Raw genomic sequence first — 20,219 nt, 5'->3', positions numbered from 1 at the left:
CCCGCCCCCGCGCGCTCACATCCGGCCCCGCCCCCGCCCCGCCCCTCCTAATCCAAATCCTGTGAGTGGGCGTGGGCTCGTGATGACGTCATCATCAGTCCCGCCCCCGGCTCTGCAGAGGGAAGGGGCGGGGTCTTGTGGGGTGTGGCCGGTGACGTCATCGCGAGCAGCGACACCCGAAAAAAGAACCCCTGGGCCGCCCCTTCTCCCCCCCGAGGCTGCCCCTCCCCGGGACCCCCCTCCTCCCCTCCCCTCGGGATTTCGCTCCCCCACACCCCCCCAGGCCGTCGGGGGCCGCTTCAGTGCCGGGTCTTTATTAGGGGGAACAGTCGGGGGGAGGAGCCAAGCGCGTTTCGGGGGAAATCCAGGCGAGTTTGGGGTCCGAGGAGCGTCCCATGAGGTCACCGGGAGCCTCATTCCTCTGGGGGGCGGGAGGGGGGCAGGGGGTAAACAGAGGACCTCGAATCCGAGGGCTACCCCCTCCTCCGCCCCAGGGACCCACATGTTCTGCCCCTCCCCCCGGGGACCCCCACCCCTCCCCCCGCTGACCGTCGGGGGGGCAGGGCAGGACGTGCAGGCAGGGCCGGGTCTCCTCCAGGCGCAGCCTCTGCCCCGACAGGGGCTCGCAAAGCGGCCTCGGCGTCCCCCAGAACGTCACGTTCCTGCTCCCGCTGCTGCCCACGTTTGTCACCGTCAGCCTGCGGGGGACCCCGTCAGCCCGGGCCTCACGGCCTCACAGACACCCCACAGGGACCCCAGACACCCCAAAGAACCTCCATAGAGACCCCGAAGAGACCCTATAGGGACCCTATAAAGACCCCAAAGAAACCCCACAGAGATCCCCTAGAGCTCCCAAAGAACCCCCCCAGAGACCCCCCAGACACCCCATAGAGACTCCCCAGTACACAGAGCCCTCCTGGCCCTATAGAGGCCTCATAAAGTCCCCCTGGCCCACAGAGCCCCCCCAGCCCCATAAAGCTCCCCCAGCCCCCCCCAGCCCCCCACGCACTTGTAGGAGGGGTAGGTGGCCCGACACTCCCGGCTGCGGCTCCGCGTGGGGCTGGTCCCACACGGGGGGGTGCAGAGCCCCCAGGGGCTCCAGTCTGACCAGTTCCCATGCACTGGGGGCACAGGGCAGCGTCACCCCCCAACCCCCACACTATGGGGCGGCTCTGGGGCAGCTCTAGAGCTCCAAACGAGCCCTGTGAGACGCTCCGGGGCAGCTCTGGGGTGGCCCCGCGGGGCGGGGGTCACTCACGGAAGCAGTTCTGGATGTTGTAGCAGGCCCGGACGTGGATGGTGCCGAGCCCCCCCTCGGCAGGGCACGAGGGCCCCCCCTGGCCGTGCCCCACACAGTCCCGGGTGCGCCGCTGCTGCCCCACCGTGCTCTTGCAGGCGATGGACTCCCAGAGCGGGCGGGTGCAGGGGCTCCAGGGGCCCCACGGCCCCCAGTGCAGCACCTCTGAGGGGCACGGGGGGTCAGGGGGGCCGGGGGGGCCTCGCCCTGACCCACGTGGAGGGGTATCGTGGGTAGGGAACGGGGGGGGGCGGGTGCCCCACAGCGAGGGCAGAGGTGTGGTGACCCCACAGCAAAGGGGAGGGGACCTGTGGTGCCCTGTGGGTGCCCCATGGCAGTGGGTTGGGCCCCCCCCCCCCCGTTCCCTTTTTAAACCCCGCCCCTGAAGGCCAAGCCCCGCCCCAGGACTTGCCCCGCCCCATGTCATATTTCCCCAGGCCACGCCCCTCCCCGCTGGAGCCCCGCCCCCTCAACCAGAGCCGAGCAGCAGTGCCTGCCCGGGCCCCGCCCCCCCAACCCCCCCCCAAAGCCACGCCCTTCCAAACCCACCCCCATCTCCAGTCTCGCCCCTCCAAAACCCATCCCCTTGAAGCTCCGCCCCTCCAGGGCCCCACCCTCACAGACCCCACCCCTTCAAACCAAAGCCCATCCCCCAGAGGCCCCGCCCCGGAGGCCCCGCCCCAATTGGCCGCGCCCTTAAAGCCCCGCCCCTCACCCGGGCAGGCCCCGAAGGGCCCGCAGACCCCCCGCCGGGTGTCTTTTCCTGCGCAGGCGCGGCCGCCGTGCTGGGGGGGAGGGGCGTCGCACGCGCGGCGCAACGTGACCCCGCCCAGCCCGCACGTGACCGGGCAGGGCGTGGCCGCTGACCACGCCCCCCACGCGCCGTCCACTGCGGAAGGAAGGGGCGGGGTCAGGGCCGTCAGGCCACGCCCCCCCTCGCGGGGGGCCACTCAGGGGTGGGGGGGGTTATGGGTGTTCCGGGGTGGCCTGGGGGGTCCAGGATGTCCCAGGGGAGTTTGGGGGTTCCAGGGGGTCCTGGGGTTCATGAGGGAGTCTTGGGGGTCCTGGGGGTCTGGGATGTCTCAGGATAGTTCAGGGGGCCCGGGGTGATCCCGGGGGGTCCCATGTGCCCTGGCTGTCCCGGGGCAGTTTGGGGGTGCCGGGGGTCTCACCGGGGCAGGGCTGCAGCCCCGGGCACTCCTGGCTGTCGGCGGCGCTCCCCGCACACGGGGCCCCGGGCGGGTCCCTCGAAGGCGGCGGCGAATCACAGAGGCGCTTGCGGCTCCGCCTCGGCTTTGGCCCCGCCCCCCAGCACGTCCCAGAGCAGCTGCCCCACGAGCCCCACGGGCCCCAGGCCCCGCCCACTGCGAGGGGGCGGGGCTCAGTCCCATCCCCCACCCCCACCCCCTCACACCTCTCCCCCACCCCCGGCCTTTCCCACCCCCCTGCCTCCCACTGCTACCCCTTCTGCCCTTCCCCCCCCCACCCCTTCCCCTCCTTATCCCACTCCACTCCAACCCCTCCCCCCTCCCCCCCCCCAAAATCTGCCTCTCTTCATCCCCTCCTCCAAACCCTCCCCACCCCCTGTCCCGTGCTCCTCTCCCCCTCACCGGGACAGGTCGGGACCCTGCCCAGGCACTCCCGGGTCTCCTCGGTGGCCCCCGGGCCGCAGCTGCCCCCACAGACGGGGGGGGGGTTGGTGCAGCTCCGGCTGCGCCTCTCGGCCCCCAGCGCACACGTCACGGAGCAGCTGCCCCACGGCGACCAGGGGCTCCAGCCCCCCGGCTCTGGGGACACCAAGGGGTCACCCCCACGTCCTCCGTGTCCCCACATCCTCCATGTGTCCCCCATGTCCCCCCCAATGTCCCCATGTCCCCTCGTATTGCTCCAATATCCCCTATATCCCCCCATGGTCCTCCATGTGTCCCTCTGTGTCCCCCCCGTGTCCCCACATCCACCCACGACCCCTCTGTCTCCCCACATCCCTCATGTCCCCCCATGTCTCCCTGTGTCCCCATTTCCCCCCATGTTTTCATCTCAGCCTATGAACTCACATATCCCCATTGTTCCCCCATGGCCTCCCCAGGTCCCCTCATGTGCCCCTGTGTCCCCCCCATGTCCTTCATGTCCCCCCCATATCCCCCCCACTTCCCCCCATGTGTCCCCATGTCCCACCTGGGCAGCAGGGCAGGTGACACGCTTGCAGCTGCCAGTCCCTCCTGTCCCCATCGTCCCCGCCGGAGCTCCGGCTGCGTCCCCGCCGCTGGGTCCCCTCCCCACAGGTCACTGAGCAGCTGCTCCAGGGGCCCCAGGGGCCCCACTCACCCTGTCTGGGGACATGGGGGACCCAGGGTCACACGGCATCACTTGGCATCACCCAGGGTCACCCGGGGTCACCTGGGGTCGGTCACCAAGCACCATTCAGTGTCACCCGGGATCACACGGGATCACCCAGTGTCACTGGGTGTCACCCAGGGTCACACGGCACCACCGGCAGTCTCATGAGGTCATTCAGTGTCACCTGGTGTCACCCAGTGTCAGTGTCACCTGGTGTCACCTGCTGTCACCCGGGGTCATTCAGCATCACTCAGTGTCACCTGGTGCCATCTGGTGCCATCTGGAGTCACCCAGAGTCACTTGGTGTCACCTGCAGTCATCCCGTGACACTGGGTGTCCCCCAATGGCCCCTGGTGGCACCTGAGGCCACCTGGTGTCCCCCAGCCCTGCTCAAAGTCCTCTGGGTGGGGCACAAGAGAGGTGGGGCATGAGAAGGCAGGGCTGGGAGCAGTGGGGGGGTTGGTGGGTGGAGCTTCAGTGGTGTGGGTGTGGCCTCACAGGGGCTTTTGCACTGGGTGTGGCCACCTGAGTGGAGTTCATCCAATGGGGTGGGGCTAGAAGGGGGTTGTGGGCGTGGTCATGGAGGTGAGATGAGTGGGGTCAGGTGGGCGTGGTTTTTAGTGGGCAGGGCTTTGTTGTGGGTGGGACTTGTGGGCGGTGCTGGTTGTGGGCAGGGCTCATTTTGGGTGGGGCTAACCGGCAGGAGAGGCAGCGGCCGTGGGGGCGGAGCCTGTAGCCGTAGGCAGGGTTGAGGCAGCAGTCAGCCAATGGGACGGGCTCGTCGCTCAGTAGCTCCACGCAGGCCCCGCCCCCCTCAGCCTCTTCCAATCGGGCGAAGCACCAGACGGGCGTGGCCGCTGGGGGCAGGACCATGAGGGGTCACAAAGGGTCACTGGAGGAAATGCTCCCCAGTGTTCCCAGTACTGCCCAGCATCGCTCCCAGCATCCCCCACTCCCCACCCAGCCACCTCCAGCCCCTCCCAGTGCCCCCCAGCACCCTTTAACCCTCCACTTCCCCCTCCCTCTGCCAGGCCCCCAGTGCTTCCAGAATCCCCTCAGTCTCCTCCAGTGCTCCCAGTGCCCTCCCAGTCCCCAGTGCCCTCCCAGTCCCCCCAGTGCTCTCAGTGCCCCCAGGCCCCCACAGTTACCCTGGTCCCCTCCAGTCCCCCCAGTCCCCTGCAGTCCTCCCCCAGGCCCCCAGTCCCTCCCAGTCCCCCCAGTACCGCTGGGCCCCAGGGCAGCGCAGAGCAGCAGCAGGATCAGCCCCACGGGCGCCATGGGGGGAAGTGGGGGACAGTGGGGAGGGAGAGGAGAGGGAACTCCGGGGGTCCCACCCACAGGAAGGACCCAGCGGCCTGTCCCTTCCCCCCATTCCAGCCCCAAATTCCGCTTTTTTTCATCCATTTATTAGAAAAAAATCCACCACCAAAACCGAAAGGGGGAAGGGGTGGGGTCACGCTGGGGGGAGGGGCCACTCGAGGTGCCCTCACCCAGGGTGACGCTGGAGGGGGTCGGGGAACACCCCTGTGGGGGGAACCCAGACATTGTGGCCCCTGGGAGGGTGTGACCCAGGTGGGCACGTCCGGGGAAGAGCGTGTCCAGGGAAGGGCGTGTCCTCACAGTGGGTGTGTCCGGGGGGCTCAGGGGCCTTCGCTGAAACGTGTCACCCCCCCGGGGCGGGACCGGGTGGGAGCCTGTGGGGACAGTGGGGTCACACAGGTCACGCGGTGCGACCCCCACAACATGAACCCCCCGCCCTCTCCCCGTGTTCCCAGTGTCCCCCCCATGTCACCCCTATTGTCCCGTGTCACCTCCAGCTGCCACCCCGGCCTGTTCTCTGTGTCTCCCCATGTCCCCCTGCCCCACCCTTTTCTCTTGTCCCCAATGTCCCCATGTCCCGCTGTCCCCCCCCAAGTCCCTTTGTCCTCCCCAGTGCCCCCATATCCCCCCCATCCTGTGTCATCTCCAGCCCCTGCCATTCCAGCCTGTTCCCTGTCAACTCTCACGTCCCCATGTTGTCCCCCCGTCCCGCTCATACCCCCCCATCCCATCACCCCATGTCCCCCTCGTGTCCTCCCACATCCCCCTTGTCTCCTCTGTCCCCTGGTGTCACCTCCAGCCTCCTCCAGCCCAGCCTATTCCCTGTGCCCCCTCATACCCCCCCTACATCCCACTCATGTCTGCCCCCATCCCTCCCATGTCCCCCTGTCCCCCTCCTGACCCCCTTGTCCCCCCATGTCACCTCCGGCCTCCTCCGGCCCAGCCCACTGCCCTCCTTCCAGCCCATCGCCTGCAGCATCCGACAGCCCAGGGGGGGCTCGCGGGGGGGCCCCTCTGCGTCCCTGGGGGGCACCGTGGGGGGGAGTCACTGGGGATCACGCACTGCCCCAGGGACCCCAATCCCATGGGGGTCCCAGCACCCCCCAGCACCAGCACTGGGGTCTGCGCACCCAGTTTTGGGGGTCCCTCCCCCACAGCACCCACCTTCAGGGTCCAACACCCCCACTTTGGGACCCCCCCCACACCATAGTACCCCCTTTTGGGGTCTCCACCACACATTTTTGGGGTTCCTCACCTTACAGCACCCAGTCTGCAGGGCCCAGTTTGGGGTCTGCTATCCAATAACACCCATTTATGGGTCCCCCCCCCCTTTGGGGTCCTCCCACCCCCATTTCGGGGTCATTCACCCCACCTTCAGCTGTTGGGCCCCTCCCACTTTTGGGGTCCCCCAGCCCTCCATGTTCAGCCCCCTTCCCCTCTGAGTCCTGGGGTGCCCTAGGGGTGTGTCAGGTGCTCACCCAGGGGTCGGGGGGGGTCCCCCGAATTTGCGCCGCTTGGGCTCGGTGGGGTCGGGGCCCCCCTGCTTCTCCCGGCGCTCGGCAGCACGGTCCCGGTACTTCATCTGGGGGGGCCAGCACCCATGGGTGCCCCCAGCCCCCAGGACCCATGGGTGCCCCTCAGCCCATTGAGGGGTCACACAGCACTCGTGGGGGGCCCCCAACCCCCTGGGCCCCCCCAGCCCCATCGGTGCCCCCCACTCCATTGAGGGGTCACAAAGCACCCATGGATGGCCCTAGCCCTCCCCCTGCCTCCTCGTGCCCCCCCTGCCCCATGGGTGCCCCCCAACACCCCTGGGTGCTCTGGGCCCCCCCAGTTGACCCCATGTCCCCCTGGTCCCCTGGGTGCCCACCCAAGTTCCCCCCCTGCCACACTGGGATCCCCCTTTCCCAGGAATGCCCCTCAGTTCCCCCTCCCCGGGTGTCCCCACCCCTCCAGGTGCCCCCCTGCCCCTCACCCCCCATCCCCCCCCATGTGACACCTCCATGTCCCCCCGCTCCGGCCCCTCAGGGGGGGGCAGGTGGCTCCGGCGCTGCAGCTCCAGGTTTTGCTGGGGAAGGGGAGGGGGGACATCCCGTTACTGGGGCTCCCCAAGATCTCGGGAAGGGGTCCCCCAAACTTTGCAAGAGCCCCTGATATCCCCCCAACATCCCGGGGGGTCCCTAAGACCACAAGGGGCTCCCCCAACCCCCCTTAAAGAGCTGTGACACCTCTCACCGGGGTCCCACCAGTCCAGGGGAAGCTCCTTGCTCTCCCACGGGGTCCCCATTACCCCAGGGTGCCCCTCTAGATTTGGGGGTGTTTGGGGTACCTCGTGCAGCCCCAAGAGCTGCTGGTGCAAACCTGACACCCCCCAGTGTGACCCTACCAGGCCATGGGGGGGTTCCTGACCTCTTGAGGGTGTCCCCCTTATCCCAGGATGCACCCCCAGATTTGGGGTGATTTGGGGATACCCTGTGCAGCCCTGAGAGCTGCTGGTGCCTCAGCAGGGTCCAACACCCTCAGTGTCACCCTGCCAGCCCTTGGGGGGCCCCTGATCTCTGGGAGCATCCCCATTACCCCAGGGTGCCCCCCCAGATTTGAGGTGTTTGGGGTACCTTGTGCAGCCCCGAGAGCTGCTGGTGCCTCAGCAGGGCCTCCCTGCTGGGGAACTGCCTCCGGCACAGCAGACACGCCAGCTTGGCCCAGTCCGTCAGCGGCTCCTCGGGGGGGCCCGGGCCCCCCCCCCGCTCCCCCTCCTCCTCGCTCTCGCTCTCGCCGCTGTACGCGGCCACCAGCCCGCGGGGGGGGCTCTGGGGGGAACAGGGGTCAGAGCGGCTGGGGGGCTTTGGGGGACAGAAAGGGGTGTGGGGAGCTGGGGGCCAGGTGAGGGGATAAAGGGAACGAGGGGGGTCCTCAGCATCTAGGGGGGGTCTAAGGTGTCTGGGGGTGTCTGGACTGTCTCTGATGGGGGGTGGGTTTAGGGATCCAGGGAGATCCCAAGTGTTTGGGGAGGAGGTTTGTAGAACACCCCAGACCCCAGACCCCAGGGAGTTTTTCAGGGGGTGTTGAGGTTTAGGGGGCATGTCAAGGGGTTCAGGGGAGGTGTCTGGGGTCCAGGGGATGTCCAGTGGGCGTCAGAGGGGTCTGTAGGATGTTGGAGGGTCCAGGGGGTGTCAGGGAGGTCAGGGGGATGTCAGAGGATTGAGGGGTTCAGGGCTGGGGGTCTCACCAGACGCTCGTCGCTCGCCAGCCGGGGCAGCTCCAGGGGCAGGTGCTGCCGCTCAGCCAGAGCCCCCTGGGGAGGCGGGGAGGTCAAGGGGGTTGGGGGGCTCGTGCAGCCCCACGGTGCCCCCATGGGTCACCCACAGCACCCCCACAGCCAGCATCTCCCCTCCACCAGCAACCCCAGACCCTCGTGGCACCACCCAGCACCCACCGCCACCTCCCCGGACCCCCAGACCCCCACTGCCTCCCAGCACCCACCATGTAACACCCACAGCCCCTCCTACAGCCCCTCCCATATGGTTCCATGCCACCCCCAGCCCCCCCACAGCCCCCCAGCCCTCCCTGACCCCCCAGCCCTCTCCCAAACCCCCTCAAACAACCCCCACAGCCCCCCAACCAGCCCCTCAGCCCCCCAACCCTCCCAGCCCCCCCGCGCCCACCCAAAGCCCCTCAGACACTCCCCCCGTCCCTCCCGGCCCCTGCAGTCCCACCTTTTTCTCCAGGATGGCGTACCCGGCGTCGGCCGCCGCCGCCTCCCTGCGCTCGTCCTCGCGGGGGGCCGGGGGGGGCCCCGCGCTGCGCCCGCTCTCCCGCTGCTTGTTGAGGCTCCGCGCCCAGCGCTCCATGTCCTTGGCGATCTGGGGGCCGGGGGGCTGCTGGGCTGGGGGGCACCCCGAGGGGCCCAGAGACCCCCAGCCCCCGAGGGGGGAAGATGTGGGGGGGTCGGGGGGTACTGGGGGTCTGTGGGCACCTGGGGGTGATGGGGGGAGACATGGCGGGGACTGGGGGGTTGTTGGGGGACCCACAGGGGATATTGAGGACGCCCACGATGCTGTTGGGGTGGGGGTTCTTGGGGGTCCATGGACATCCCCGGGATCTGTGGCAACTCACAGAACATATTAGGGCCCCCCCAGATGGTGCAGAGGAAGTCTCTGATGACCACAACCGCTCTTGGGGTCTCTCCCCTCACTTCTAAGAACCCGTGAGGGCTCCTGAGCCCCCCCCCAGACCCTCCGTTTTTCGGGTCCCCACAAACCTGCTGGGCCGTCTTGGTCTTGTGCTTCTCCTTCTTGTCCTTGGGCTCTTTGGGGGGGCCCGGGGGGCCGGGGGGGCCGGGGGTGGGCTCGGCGGGGGGCGCGGCCACGTAGGTGCGTCGGTCCCCGTCCCAGTACAGGTACTGCCCCGCCCCCGCGTCGTAGTAGTACTGGGGGGCGGCAGAGGGGTCAGGGGGATCCCTGCACCCCAAGATGGACCCTCTGGACCCCCACCATTCCCCCAGGGCCCCAAAACCATCTCCCTGCACCCCAAGATGGGCCCTCTGGAGCCCCAGTAGCACTCGCAGCACCCCGAAAATCATCCACCGCTCTCCAAAATCACCCCCAGGGCCCCAAAACAGGATCGTAAATGCTCCCTAACTCCCCCTTTTTCACCTCAAAACACCTTCCAGCCTTAAAAAAACATTTCGGGCCCAAGTTCACGCTGTTTGGGCCCAAGATTTGGCTGGAAGGGTTTAAACATGTCTCCTGTACCCCAAAACATTCCTCTGCACCCAAAAACCTCCTACTGGCCTCAAACAAACCTGTAAAAAGTCCTTAAATATGTCGGTTCTCCTCCAAACGCTTTCCAGCCTTAAAACACTGTTTTCAGCCTCAAATCGCACTTTTTTGGCCCAAAACTGTTCTCGACAAGTGGGGAGGACCCCCCGCCCCCCCAGTCCCTCCCTGTGCCCCCCCAGAAGTCCCACCTGGGAGTGGGGGTCATAGTAGAGGCCGGTCAGGGGGTCGTAGTAGTACCCTGAGGTCTCGTCGTACTGGTAGGTGGAGACGTCGGGCACGGCTGGGGGGGCACGGGGGGGTCAGGGAGGACCCCCAAAACCCTGGGACAGCCCCCAAGACCTTGGGATCCACCAAAACTCCCCTCAGCACTCCAGAAGTCCCCCTCAGGACCCCCTAAAACCACCCCAGGACCCCCCCAAAGCACAAAGGACCCCCCAACATCCCCCTAGACCACACCAGGACCCCCCCAAACCCCTCCCAGGACCCTTCCCCAGGCCTCAGGCCCCCAACAGTCCTTTCAAGTTCTCCCCAGGCCTCCATTAAAGACGCCCCAAAGCCCCCCAGCCCCCACTCACGGTACTGGCCATAGGGCTCGGTGCTGGGGGGGGCGGCCGGGGGGGGCCCAGTGGGGGCCACATTCGGGGTCTCAGCCTTGAGGGGCCCCGAGTAGACCTGAGGGGGATGAAGGACCCCAAAATTACTCCCCACCCCCAAAATCCCCCCTGAACCCCCAAGTCCCCCTGAGTCCGCCCTTTTCTGGGGTCCCCCCACCCCATTTCCATCCCCCCCTCCCCAATTTTAAGCTCTCCCTTTTCCCTCACCACTTGCAGCCCACCCTCAGTTTCCTCAATTTTTGGGGTTCCCTCCAAACTCAACCCCTCCCCCCTTTGTTGGGCCTCCCCTCCTCTCCCACCCCCCACTCTTAAGGACACCCCACTCATCCTCCACCACTTTTGGGGTGCTCTTCCTCCCCGCTCACTTTTGGGGACCCCTCCCCGATTTTGGGGACCCACCTGTCCAGGGGTTCCCGGGGGTGTCGCCGTGGGGGTCTCGGCGGCGGGGGAGGGGTAGGGGGGGCCGCCGGGGGGGGGGCGGGAGAAGGGGCCGCCCCCTCCCCCCGCGGGGTCCTGCGCCGGCTCCTCCGGACCTGCAGGGGGCGCCAAACGCTCGGCAGGTGCCACCACACCTGGGGGGCGGGGCCACATCTGGGGGCGGGGCCACACCTGGGAACACACCTGGGAACACATCTGAGGGGGCGGGGCCACTCACCTGGGGCGGGGCCATCGGCCTTGCTGGGGGTGGGGCCCGTCAGGGCAGGGCCGGGGGGCGGGGCCGAGCCGCCCTTCAGGTAGGTGGAGCCATAGATGGTGGAGGCGGGGCCAGCAAAGGGCTCCTCCGATTGATAGAAGCCACTGAAGTCGGTGTTCGGCTCCTCCCCCCCCGACCACGCAGAGTCGCCTCCTGGGGCTGCCTGTGGGGGCGGGGCCACGTCAGGACACGCCTCCTCCACTGCAAGCCCCGCCCACACATCACCAATCCCCACCCCATTCATCCACCAGACCCTGCCCCCTCAGTGAGCTCCACCCACTCCAGCCCCTCCCACTGCACCACTCCCCTCCCCGCCCCGGCCCCGCCCACCTGTGACAGCGCCCATTGGGCGGCAGCGATGGCCGTGGAGGCGACGGAGGCGGCGCTGGCGCGGGGCGGCCCCTCCCCTGGCCCCGCCCCCTGCACCTCCCTGGGGGTGGAGCCGAGAGTCAGGGGCGGGGGCAAGGGCTGTGTGGGCGTGGCTTAAGGGAAGTGGGTGGGGCATCAGGGTGGGAGTTCCCACCCAGCAGAGAGGGTGTGGCTTCACGGTGCTGGGCGGGGCTTATGGGTGAATAGTGCAATGGGGCAGGGTTGGTTATGGGGCAGGGCTGGTTATGGGGCAGGGCTTGGGGCACCTGTAGGGAGAGCTTGGGGCAGTCACAGGGTGTCCTAAAGCTGGGCCTGTGGGTGGGGCTTAGAATGGGCGGGGCCTGGGGTTGTAGGGGGTGAGGATGGAGGTGCATTTGTACTAGGGGGGGGGGCCCTGGGTCAAGGGGCGGGGCCAAGGCCTTTAGGGCATGGCCTAGCACTGGGGCGTGGCCTGTCCAGGGGTGTGGCCTGTGCCAGTCATGTCCCATCTGGGGGTGTGACCATGGGGGCGTGGCCAGGCTGGGGGGCGTGGCTTCTGCCAAGGCACAGCCAGCAGTGGCTGGGAGGGTGGGGCTGAGCTGGGGGCATGGCCCGGGCTGGGGCGTGGCTGGGCGTGGCTCTCACCGCTTGGAGCCCTTGGCGAACTCCACGTTGATGCTCTTGCCGTCGATGTGCAGCGGGGGGTGCAGGGCCTGCAGCATCTGCAGCAGCTGCGCCGCCTCCTGGGGGGGTTTGGGGGGGCCCCACGGTCACAGTGGTGGGGCGGAGACCCCAGACAGGCCCCGGTGTCCCACCCACCCCACGCGAAGCACTCTGGAGACAGCCCGTGTGGGACACCCCAGGGACAAGGCCCGGCTGTCTGGAAGGGTTTGGGTGTCTGGGACCACCCGGCTCCCTCAGCCCCCACCCCGACGGTGACCGGCCCTCCCGGGTCCCCCAGCCCCCCGACAATGGTGCTCAGGGCCCCAAACCCCCTCCAGCCCCCCCCCAGTGGTGACCAGCCCCCCAGGCCCCCCAGGCCCCCCACCACGATGGTGCTGAGCTGCACGAAGGCGAAGCCGCGGTTGAGCTGCGTCTGCCGGTCCTTGATGACCCTCACGTTGGCGGCCGAGAGGGCGGCGAAGGGGGCGAGGGCGGCCAGGATGGACTCCAGGCTGCTCTGGGGGTGCAGGTTCCGCAGGATGATGGCTGAGGCGGGCAGGGCAGGGGGGGATACACACACAGTGTCAGAGGGAGCCAGGTTTGGGGGGCACCCAGGTGTGCAGGCACCCCCCAAGGCTCTAATAACACTCTCAAGACCCTCCTAAATCTGTCTTTAGGCTCTTCTGGACCACCCCCATCCAGTTCCAGATCTTCCAAACCCCCCTCAAGGCCCCCAGTACCCCCCAAATTCCCCCTGGACTTGCCCACAGACCCCAAAGGCCCCCCCATGCCCCTTCGAACCCCCTAAATCACCCCAAGACCCTTCAAGATCCCCCCGTGTCCCTCCAGACTCCACTAATCCATTTCAAGACACAGGATCCCCGTCAGCCCCTTCAGCCCTCCCTAGACTCCCCCCAGAGCCCCCAAGTCCCACTTTGTCTCTTCCAAAACTCCCCAAAACCCCCATACATCCCTCAGGACCCCCATAATCACATCAAGACTCCTTGAGATGTCCCCAAATCGCCTCAGAACCCCAAAGACCATCACAAAAATGCCCTTAACCCCCCCCGAGGGTGCCCCCAACTCACTGTCATTGGCGTTATCGGCTCCGGGCTCGGTGCCCCCCTGGGATCCCCCAGGGGGCCCCCCCAGTGTGGGGCCATAGGCCTGGGGGAGGGGCAGCAGCCCCCCCCCTCCCGGCACCAGCTCCGGCCGTGGCCCCCCCGGGCCCCGCTGCTCTGCCTCTGCACCCCAAAACAGCCCCCCGGGACCCCCGTCAGCCACTGAGCCCCAAAACGGGGGGTGAACCACCAGCTGGGGGGTTGGACCCCAACATTGGATGGTCACCCCCAAATTTTGTGGGCAAACCCCTAACCGGGGCTGTGAACCCCAAACCACCCCCCGCCCTCCAATTCCAATTCCCTCCCCTCCCCCCCCCAGTTCATTACCTGAGCCCCTAAATTCCTCAGTTCACCCCCAAACTCCTCCCCTTTCCCTGCGACAGCTTTGGGGACCCCCAGGGCAGTTTTGGGGACCCCTCAGGGTAGTTTAGGAGCAAATTTGGGAGCAATTCCGGGAGCAAGTTTAGGAGAATTTGGGGGATCCCCTGGGTGTTGGGGAGAACCCCAATAGTTTTGGGGTGAGAAGAGCCACTTTTGGGGCAGTGCAGGGGAGTGAAAGGGGGCCCACAGGGTTTTGGGGTGAATCCCAAGGGTTTGGGGTCACTCACCAGCTTTGGGGACTCCGCACTTGAAGCATTTCTCACGTCGCTTGAAGTTCTGCACCCCGCACTGAGACCCCACAAATCCGTCACACCCAGAGCCCCCCGGACCCCCAAACCTGCCCAGAGACCTCCCAACTGCAGCACCCCAAAACAATCACACTCTGAAACCCCCCTGGACACCCTCAGACACCCTCCCAAGGTTCCCCAGGACCCCCCAGTCTGCCCCCTGGACCCTCCGAACCCCTTCAAAGCCCTGCACAGCCCCCACCAACCCCTTTGCACCCTCCCTAGAACCCCCCAAGCCCCCCGTTCCTCCCAGGACCCCCAGAAATCCCTTCAAGAACCCCCAGGATCCCCCAAATTCCCCCCTCAGGACACCCCCCACCCCAATGCCCCCCGGCTCTCTCACCTTGGCACAGAGCCAGTCCTCGTTGATCTTGGGTTTGGGGTCGCTGTAGTGCAGGGACACGCGGTGCCCCAGGAGGGTCAGCCCGGCCTGGGGGGCACAGTGGGGGTAGGGGGGTATAGAGAAGGTCAAGGGTGGCACAGGTCAGTCAGGGGAAGCACAGAGCAGGTCGGGGGGGCACAGGGACACACAGTGACCCAGGATGGTCAGCCTGGCCTGGGGGGGACACACGGGGCAGGCACCACGGCTCAAAGGAGGGGGGCACCAGGACTTGTATTGGGGGACACCAGAGGGGGCACCAGGACTTCTTCTGGGGGGCATCAAAGCTCATGGTGGGGGTGTCCTAGTTAGAGCAGCCAGGAACAGTTCATCACTGGGTGGGTATAACCCAAACTCTGGATTCTACACCCTCCACGTCATTTCCTAGGAACTGCTAACAACAGACCATCTGCAGCAGCTGCCCACAGCACACCTGATCCCTCAGGACATAACCTGGGTGTCAGGAAGCCTGTGAGACACGAGGATGTTCCTGTCCTCACACCAATGTCTCAGGTGGGATAACTCCCCTCCAGGGAGTCAGTAGCACCTCCACACCCAGCCTGAGGGGTCGCCTCTGCTAATGGGCCACCAAGGATTCCAAAAGTATCTCACAGCTCACAATCACCCCTTGTGGAACTCCCTGCCCTGGGGGAGGGACTGGGCATTCCCACTCCAACCTCAGGGTGTATAATCTTGGGGTCTTGGCACTTCTGGGCCCCACTCCTTGGATCCAGAGGACCAGAACCTCGACCGGACTGCGACCACCGCCCTCGACCAGACTGTGACCAGCACTCTCACCAACAGGCCTTCCTTTCCTTTTCCTTTGGGCTCGGGGGGACCACGTGGGGCTCAGCACAGGGGCCAACAAACACCACTCTGTTCGTGCCCCAGGCTGCTGGGTTATACACCTGGGTTTTGTGGGTTAAAACCAATTGTTTTTCCGTATAATTGTATTTATTGCACTATTGCTATTAAATTGTAACTCTGACTTACACTTCCTTTTGAGTTGGGTTCGTTTCTCTCGCCAGTTTACCTGTAAACCAGCACAGGGGGGCACCAAGACTTGAATCAGGGAGCACCAGGGGCTCAATGGTGGCACCAGGTCACACAACCCTCACACTGGGGGCACCAGGGGGCACGAGGGGGTACCAGGGCTCCCCTGGGGTTCTCCCCAGGGCCCCCAGCCTTGCCCGAGGCCTCACACAGAGATCTGCCCCAGGATTTGCCCCAGAGGGCACAAGGACCTGCGCCAGCACCAGCACAGGGCTGCACCAGAGCCCACACAGGGGAACCAGGGCTCCCACCACGAGGCTTCCCACTGTCTCTCAGAACAGCCCATACACGAAGGGCACGAGGCTCCACACCAGGGCTGGCACCAGGGCCCCACCCAGGAGCCAGCACGGAGGGACACACCAGGGACCACCAGAACACACCAGGGCTGGCCCAAGGCAGGCTCGAGGCGCACCAGGGCTGGCACCACCAGCACAAAGGCCCGCCCAGAGCTCACGGCTGCCCTCACACCACGGCCCTCAGAGCACCCCAAGGCTCGCCCAGATCGCCCCAGGGCTGGCACAAAGCTGCCCCAGGGCTGGCACAAAGCTGCCCCGTGGCTCACACGGGGGGCACGAGGAGCTCAGCATTTGCACGAGGGTCTCACAACCATCCTCCTGCACTGCAGCGCGCGGGGGGCACCCGAGGGGGGCACCCGAGGAGCTCTGCCCTCGCAAAAGGGGCTCAGTCCGCACACAGGGACACCCCAGGGTGCCACCCAGACATCAGTTCCCACACAGACCCACCGGAGTCTGTCACACAAAGCACTCAGGGGCACCCCAGGGTCTCGCACGAGGGGCTCAGTCCTCAGCCAAGGACGTCAGTTCCCACACAGGGGCACCCCAGGATGTCACCCAGGGGCTCAGATCCCACACAGGGGCACCCCAGGGTGTCACCCAGGGGCTCAGATCCCACACAGGGGCACCCCAGGGTGTCACCCAGGGGCTCAGATCCCACACAGGGGCACCCCAGGGTGTCACCCAGGGGCTCAGATCCCACACAGGGGCACCCCAGGGTGCCACACGATGCTCACAGGGTCACAAGGAAACAAACATGGTCCCTGACACCCGGGACACCAGTACAGACCAGTAACACCAGTACCCCCCCCACAAGGCCCAGGCACACCCCTCGAGCCCCTCCCCCACCCCCAGCTGCCCCTCCCCCACCTGGTTGGCCTCCATCCATCTCGCCGCCTCCTGCACGTGGTGGAACTCGACGAAGGCGAAGCCGCGGCTCTGACCTGGAACGGGCGGGGGGTTGGGGGGGCACCCAGGGACCCCCTGGGTGGGGAAGGGCCCCCCTGGGTGCTCCCAGGACCCCACGGGGTGGGGATGGGCACCCCTGGAATCCCCTGCGTTGGGTTTGGGTGATCCCGGGACCCCTCTGGGACCCCCCAAGGAAACCCGGGAGCTCCTACAGACCCCTCTGAGCCCCCTCGAGAGTCTGGGCACCCCTGGGTGCCCCCTGGGAAGGGCTCAGCATCCCTGAGCGCCCCTGGGGAAGGGTCTGGCACCCCTGGGTGCCCCTAGGACTGAAGATGGGCACCCCTGGGTGCCCCCAGCTTTGGGTTTGGCACCCCTGGGTGCCCCCTCTGTGTAGTACAGCACCCCTGGGTGCTCCTGGAAGGGCTCCAGCACCCCTGGGTGCCCCTTGGGTGTGGAGATGGCACCCCTGGGTGCCCCTGGGGAAGTGATGGGCACCCCTGGGTGGCCCTCAAATCTGGTGCAGCACCCCTGGGTGCCACTAGATGTGGGACCAGCACCCCTGGGTGCTCCTGAAGAAGGGACTGGCACCCCTGAGTGCCCCTGAGGAACAGGACCAGCACCCCTGGGTGCTCCTAGAGACAAGACGGGCACCCCTGGGTGCCCCCCAATTCCAGCACAGCACCCCTGGGTGCTCCCTAGGGATAAGATTAGCACCCCTGGGTGCCCCTGGGGACCTGATGGGCACCCCTGGGTGTCCCCCAAGTCCAGATCAGCACCCCTGGGTGCTCCTAGAGATGAGACTGGCACCCCTGGGTGCCCCTGGGGAACAGGACTGGCACCCCTGGGTGCCACCTGGGAGAGGACGGGCACCCCTGGGTGCCCCCTAAGTATGGCACAGCACCCCTGGGTGCTCCTTGAAAGGGACAGGCACCTCTGGGTGCCCCTGAGGATGGGACTGGCACCCCTGGGTGCTCCCTAAGGCTGGCAAAAGCACCCCTGGGTGCCCCTGGGAAACAGGACCAGCACCCCTGGGTGCTCCTAGAGATGGGACAGGCACCCCTGGGTGCCCCTGGGGACAGGATCAGCAGCTCTGATACCCCCTGAGCCTGGTGCCACACCCCTGGGTGTCTCTAGAAACAAGCCTGGCACCCCGGGTGCCCCCTAAGCCTAGCAGAAGCACATCTGGGGAACAGGAACAGAACCCCTGGGCGCTCCTAAAAATGGGACAAGCATCCCTGGGTGCCTCTGGGGATACGACCAGCACCCCTGGGTGCCCCCCAGCATGGGCAGGGCACGAACCCAACCCCCTCTGAGGGATCCAAGTGTCTGGGTGCCCCCACCCACACCCTAAAGGGGAACCAGGTGCCCACCCCTCCCCCAGAGCAGAGCCCAGATGTGCAGAGAAGGGCCCAGATGTGCAGAACGAGCCCAGGTGAGACTCACCTGAGGACTTGTTGCGCATCAGCCGCACCTCGCGAGGCTGCACCCCCTGGGCCTGGAGCTGTGCACGGATCTGGGGGGACACAGGGGGGACACAGGGACAGAACCACGTCAGGAGGAACACAGGGGGGACTCCAAACACCCCAAAACTTGCCCAGGTCCCACCCAAGAGACCCCAGCGTGTCTCCAGGGGGTTCCCAAATGTTCCCAACACGAACTGTCAGTGCTGTGGGGGTGTGGCTTCCTGGGGTTGAGCTGAATTTGGGGCAGGGCCAAGGGGAAGGACGTGGCCAACCCTTCCCAGGGCCCTCCATGGACACTCAGGAGCTGCTGGTGGAGAGCCCTGGTGGGATTTGAAGGGACACTGTCCTCACAAGGGCGGGGCTCAGAGAACAGGCCCAGGCTGGGTTGGGGTGGGGCTCAGTGGGGAGGGGGCAGGGCCAGTGAGAACACAGGCAGGGCTCAGCAAAAAGGGGGGGAAACCACCTCATACCTAGGGCAGGGGTATTAAGGAAGGAATAGGGCCACTCTGAATGGGAGTGAGGCTCAGTGGGCTGACGTGGGACCACCCCTGGCAGGGGGTAGAGCCATCTCACATACAGGACAGAATCATCTACGGCAGAGGGCGGGACCACCCGCACATGGGGTGGGTCCATGCTGGGTGTGGGCGGGGCTGCTGTGGGGGCGGGGGCGGGCCATGGTGGGGGCTGGGGGCTCACGTCGTTCTCGGTGGCCGCCTGGGGCAGCATCCTGAGCATGACGATGGTGCTGGCACGCGGCTCCTCCTCGGGGCCCTCCCGGTAATCCTGGTCCCGGTAGTCGCTGTCGGCGCCGAAGGGCAGCGCGGGAGCCACAGGGGGGTCCCGGGGGGGGTCCCGCTTCCGGGGGGGCTCCGCAGCCTCGTAGGAGGCCTGTGGGAGAGGGAGGTGTTGGGGGGGTCCCAGCACCCACCGCAGGGTGACCCAACAGCCCCCTCAGGGTTTGACACTCACCTGCGGAGGGGTCCCAGGGGCAGGGGGCCCATCTGGGGGTCCCCCATAGCCCCGATAATCCATGTCACGATAGTCGTGGTCCCTCTGGGTGCGGGATCCATCCTCGGGAGCGGGCGGGGCCCCCCCATAACGCCCTGTCCGGTCCCCACGGCCACCCCTGTGGAGAGGAGAGGGGTCAGAGGGTACCGAGGTCCTCTCCAGCCTTGGGGGTCCCCAATGATCGTCCCCACATCTCCCCCCTAGGAACCCAAATGGCCTCTTGGTGGTGCTCAGTGAAATCACCCCCCGTTGGGGGTCACCAAATACCCCCCAGAGGTGGCCAAATGTCCCCATATGTGTCCCCTGTGGGGTCCCCAAATGTCCCCTCCCACCCGAAGTCCCCAAGGTCACTTTGCTCCCCAAAAAGTCTCCAAAATATCCTCCATGGAGAGTCCGCAAGTGTCCCCTGAGAGCTCCCCAAATGTTCCCCCCCAGGTCCTTGGTTTCGGGGTCCCCTGGGGCCCCCCTACCTGCGCTCGTACTCCATGGCACCGACACCTGTGGGGGCGGCAACTGGTCAGACTGGGAGGGACTGGGAACGGAAAGCTGGGACCACTGAGGGTGGTCACTGGAAGAGCCTGGATTTAATTGGAAAGGATCTGAATGAACCGGTGACGTACTGGGACGGACTGAGAAGAGACGGTTCTGTGACAAACTGGGAAGCGTCCAGGGGGTGACTGCGAGGGAAACGGGATGAATTGGGAGTAACTGAGACCCGCACAGCAGAAGAGGGGGGGAAGGAGCCCCCGTGATGACCCGCCCCATCATTAGCATACAACGCGCGCTCAGCCCTGGGTCCCACCCCCTCCCCATCAGCGCGGGGAGCCCCGGTCAGCCCCACCCCTCCCGGTAATCCCGGCCTTGCCGGTCAACCCCACCCCACCCGATAAGACACGCCCCTCCCGGTCAGCCCCGCCCCTCCCGGTAATCCCGGCCCTGCCGGTTATTCCTGCCCCTCCCCGGTCATGCCTGCCCTTCCCGGTAATCCCGCCCCTCCCGGTGCTCCCCGCCCCTCCCGTTCGGCCCCGCCCCACCGAGCCGCCCGGACCTGCCCGCGCGGCGCCGCCGCCGCCGCTCCCGAGCGCCAAAATGGCGGCGCCGCTCCCACCCGGCCCGCTCCGGCCCGCGCGCCCGCCCCCTCCGCCCTTCCATTGGTAGCGATGCCCGCCCATCTCCGCCTCCCGCTTCGCCATTGGTCGTCGCGCCGGAGGGCGGGATCCGCCCAGAAAGGGCAGGGCGGTGCGACAGTGGCGGGCTGTGATTGGCTCCTC

General features: G+C 66.9%; 2 protein-coding genes across 6 annotated transcripts; both read right to left on the bottom strand.

Moving 5' to 3' along the window:
- Window positions 1-2: 2 nt before the first annotated feature.
- LOC113999262 (complement factor properdin) lies at window positions 3-5,274 on the bottom strand. 4 transcript variants are annotated; one of them, XM_039390911.1, is made up of 10 exons: window positions 5,125-5,274; window positions 4,332-4,491; window positions 3,473-3,627; window positions 2,908-3,084; window positions 2,470-2,661; window positions 2,013-2,186; window positions 1,259-1,462; window positions 1,010-1,121; window positions 550-698; window positions 3-112 (listed from the first exon to the last, which is right to left on the bottom strand). In XM_039390911.1, exons 1-10 carry the CDS (start codon window positions 5,177-5,179, stop codon window positions 48-50), a joined length of 1,443 nt encoding a protein of 480 aa, XP_039246845.1. In that variant the 5' UTR covers window positions 5,180-5,274; the 3' UTR covers window positions 3-47. The 4 variants fall into 4 exon arrangements, with proteins under 4 accessions (XP_039246845.1, XP_039246847.1, XP_039246846.1 ...); XM_039390912.1 differs by lacking the exon at window positions 3-112 and adding an exon at window positions 344-421; XM_039390913.1 differs by lacking the exon at window positions 2,013-2,186.
- On the bottom strand, window positions 5,031-20,034 carry RBM10 (RNA binding motif protein 10). 2 transcript variants are annotated; one of them, XM_039390908.1, is made up of 24 exons: window positions 19,997-20,034; window positions 19,419-19,526; window positions 18,910-19,066; window positions 18,637-18,828; window positions 17,921-17,990; window positions 16,439-16,512; window positions 14,187-14,273; window positions 13,784-13,844; window positions 13,143-13,298; window positions 12,440-12,600; window positions 12,037-12,134; window positions 11,374-11,473; window positions 11,005-11,206; window positions 10,749-10,882; window positions 10,311-10,407; window positions 9,924-10,015; window positions 9,216-9,383; window positions 8,671-8,817; window positions 8,184-8,249; window positions 7,570-7,764; window positions 6,954-7,022; window positions 6,433-6,536; window positions 5,877-5,976; window positions 5,031-5,328 (listed from the first exon to the last, which is right to left on the bottom strand). In XM_039390908.1, exons 2-24 carry the CDS (start codon window positions 19,433-19,435, stop codon window positions 5,275-5,277), a joined length of 2,601 nt encoding a protein of 866 aa, XP_039246842.1. In that variant the 5' UTR covers window positions 19,436-19,526; window positions 19,997-20,034; the 3' UTR covers window positions 5,031-5,274. The 2 variants fall into 2 exon arrangements, with proteins under 2 accessions (XP_039246842.1, XP_039246843.1); XM_039390909.1 differs by lacking the exon at window positions 19,997-20,034 and having other exon boundaries at window positions 5,031-5,158; window positions 5,255-5,328; window positions 19,419-19,638.
- Between the last annotated feature and the right edge of the window lie 185 nt (window positions 20,035-20,219).

Source organism: Pipra filicauda, unplaced genomic scaffold, assembly GCF_003945595.2.
Source record: "Pipra filicauda isolate LSUMZ 115617 unplaced genomic scaffold, ASM394559v2 scaffold884_size83113_pilon, whole genome shotgun sequence".
Classification (NCBI taxonomy): Eukaryota; Metazoa; Chordata; class Aves; order Passeriformes; family Pipridae; genus Pipra; species Pipra filicauda.
This window is presented reverse-complemented; position numbering and strand designations above follow the sequence as displayed.

What these genes read in the sequence shown, in the direction of transcription:
- LOC113999262 (XM_039390911.1), bottom strand. Translation starts at nt 5,179, where the DNA reads ATGTCTGGGTTCCCCCCACAGGGGTGTTCCCCGACCCCCTCCAGCGTC. An exon ending in CCCCTCCAGCGTCACCCTGG is followed by an intron (nt 4,492 to 5,124) that starts GTGAGGGCACCT and finishes TCCTGCCCCCAG; the next exon opens with CGGCCACGCCCGTCTGGTGC. An exon ending in GCCCTTCGGGGCCTGCCCGG is followed by an intron (nt 1,463 to 2,012) that starts GTGAGGGGCGGG and finishes CGTGCCCCTCAG; the next exon opens with AGGTGCTGCACTGGGGGCCG.
- RBM10 (XM_039390908.1), bottom strand. An exon ending in GTGCGGAGTCCCCAAAGCTG is followed by an intron (nt 13,299 to 13,783) that starts GTGAGTGACCCC and finishes TTTGGGGTGCAG; the next exon opens with AGGCAGAGCAGCGGGGCCCG. An exon ending in TGGGCCGGAGGAGGCCGGAG is followed by an intron (nt 5,329 to 5,876) that starts GTGACATGGGGG and finishes CTGTCCCCACAG; the next exon opens with GCTCCCACCCGGTCCCGCCC.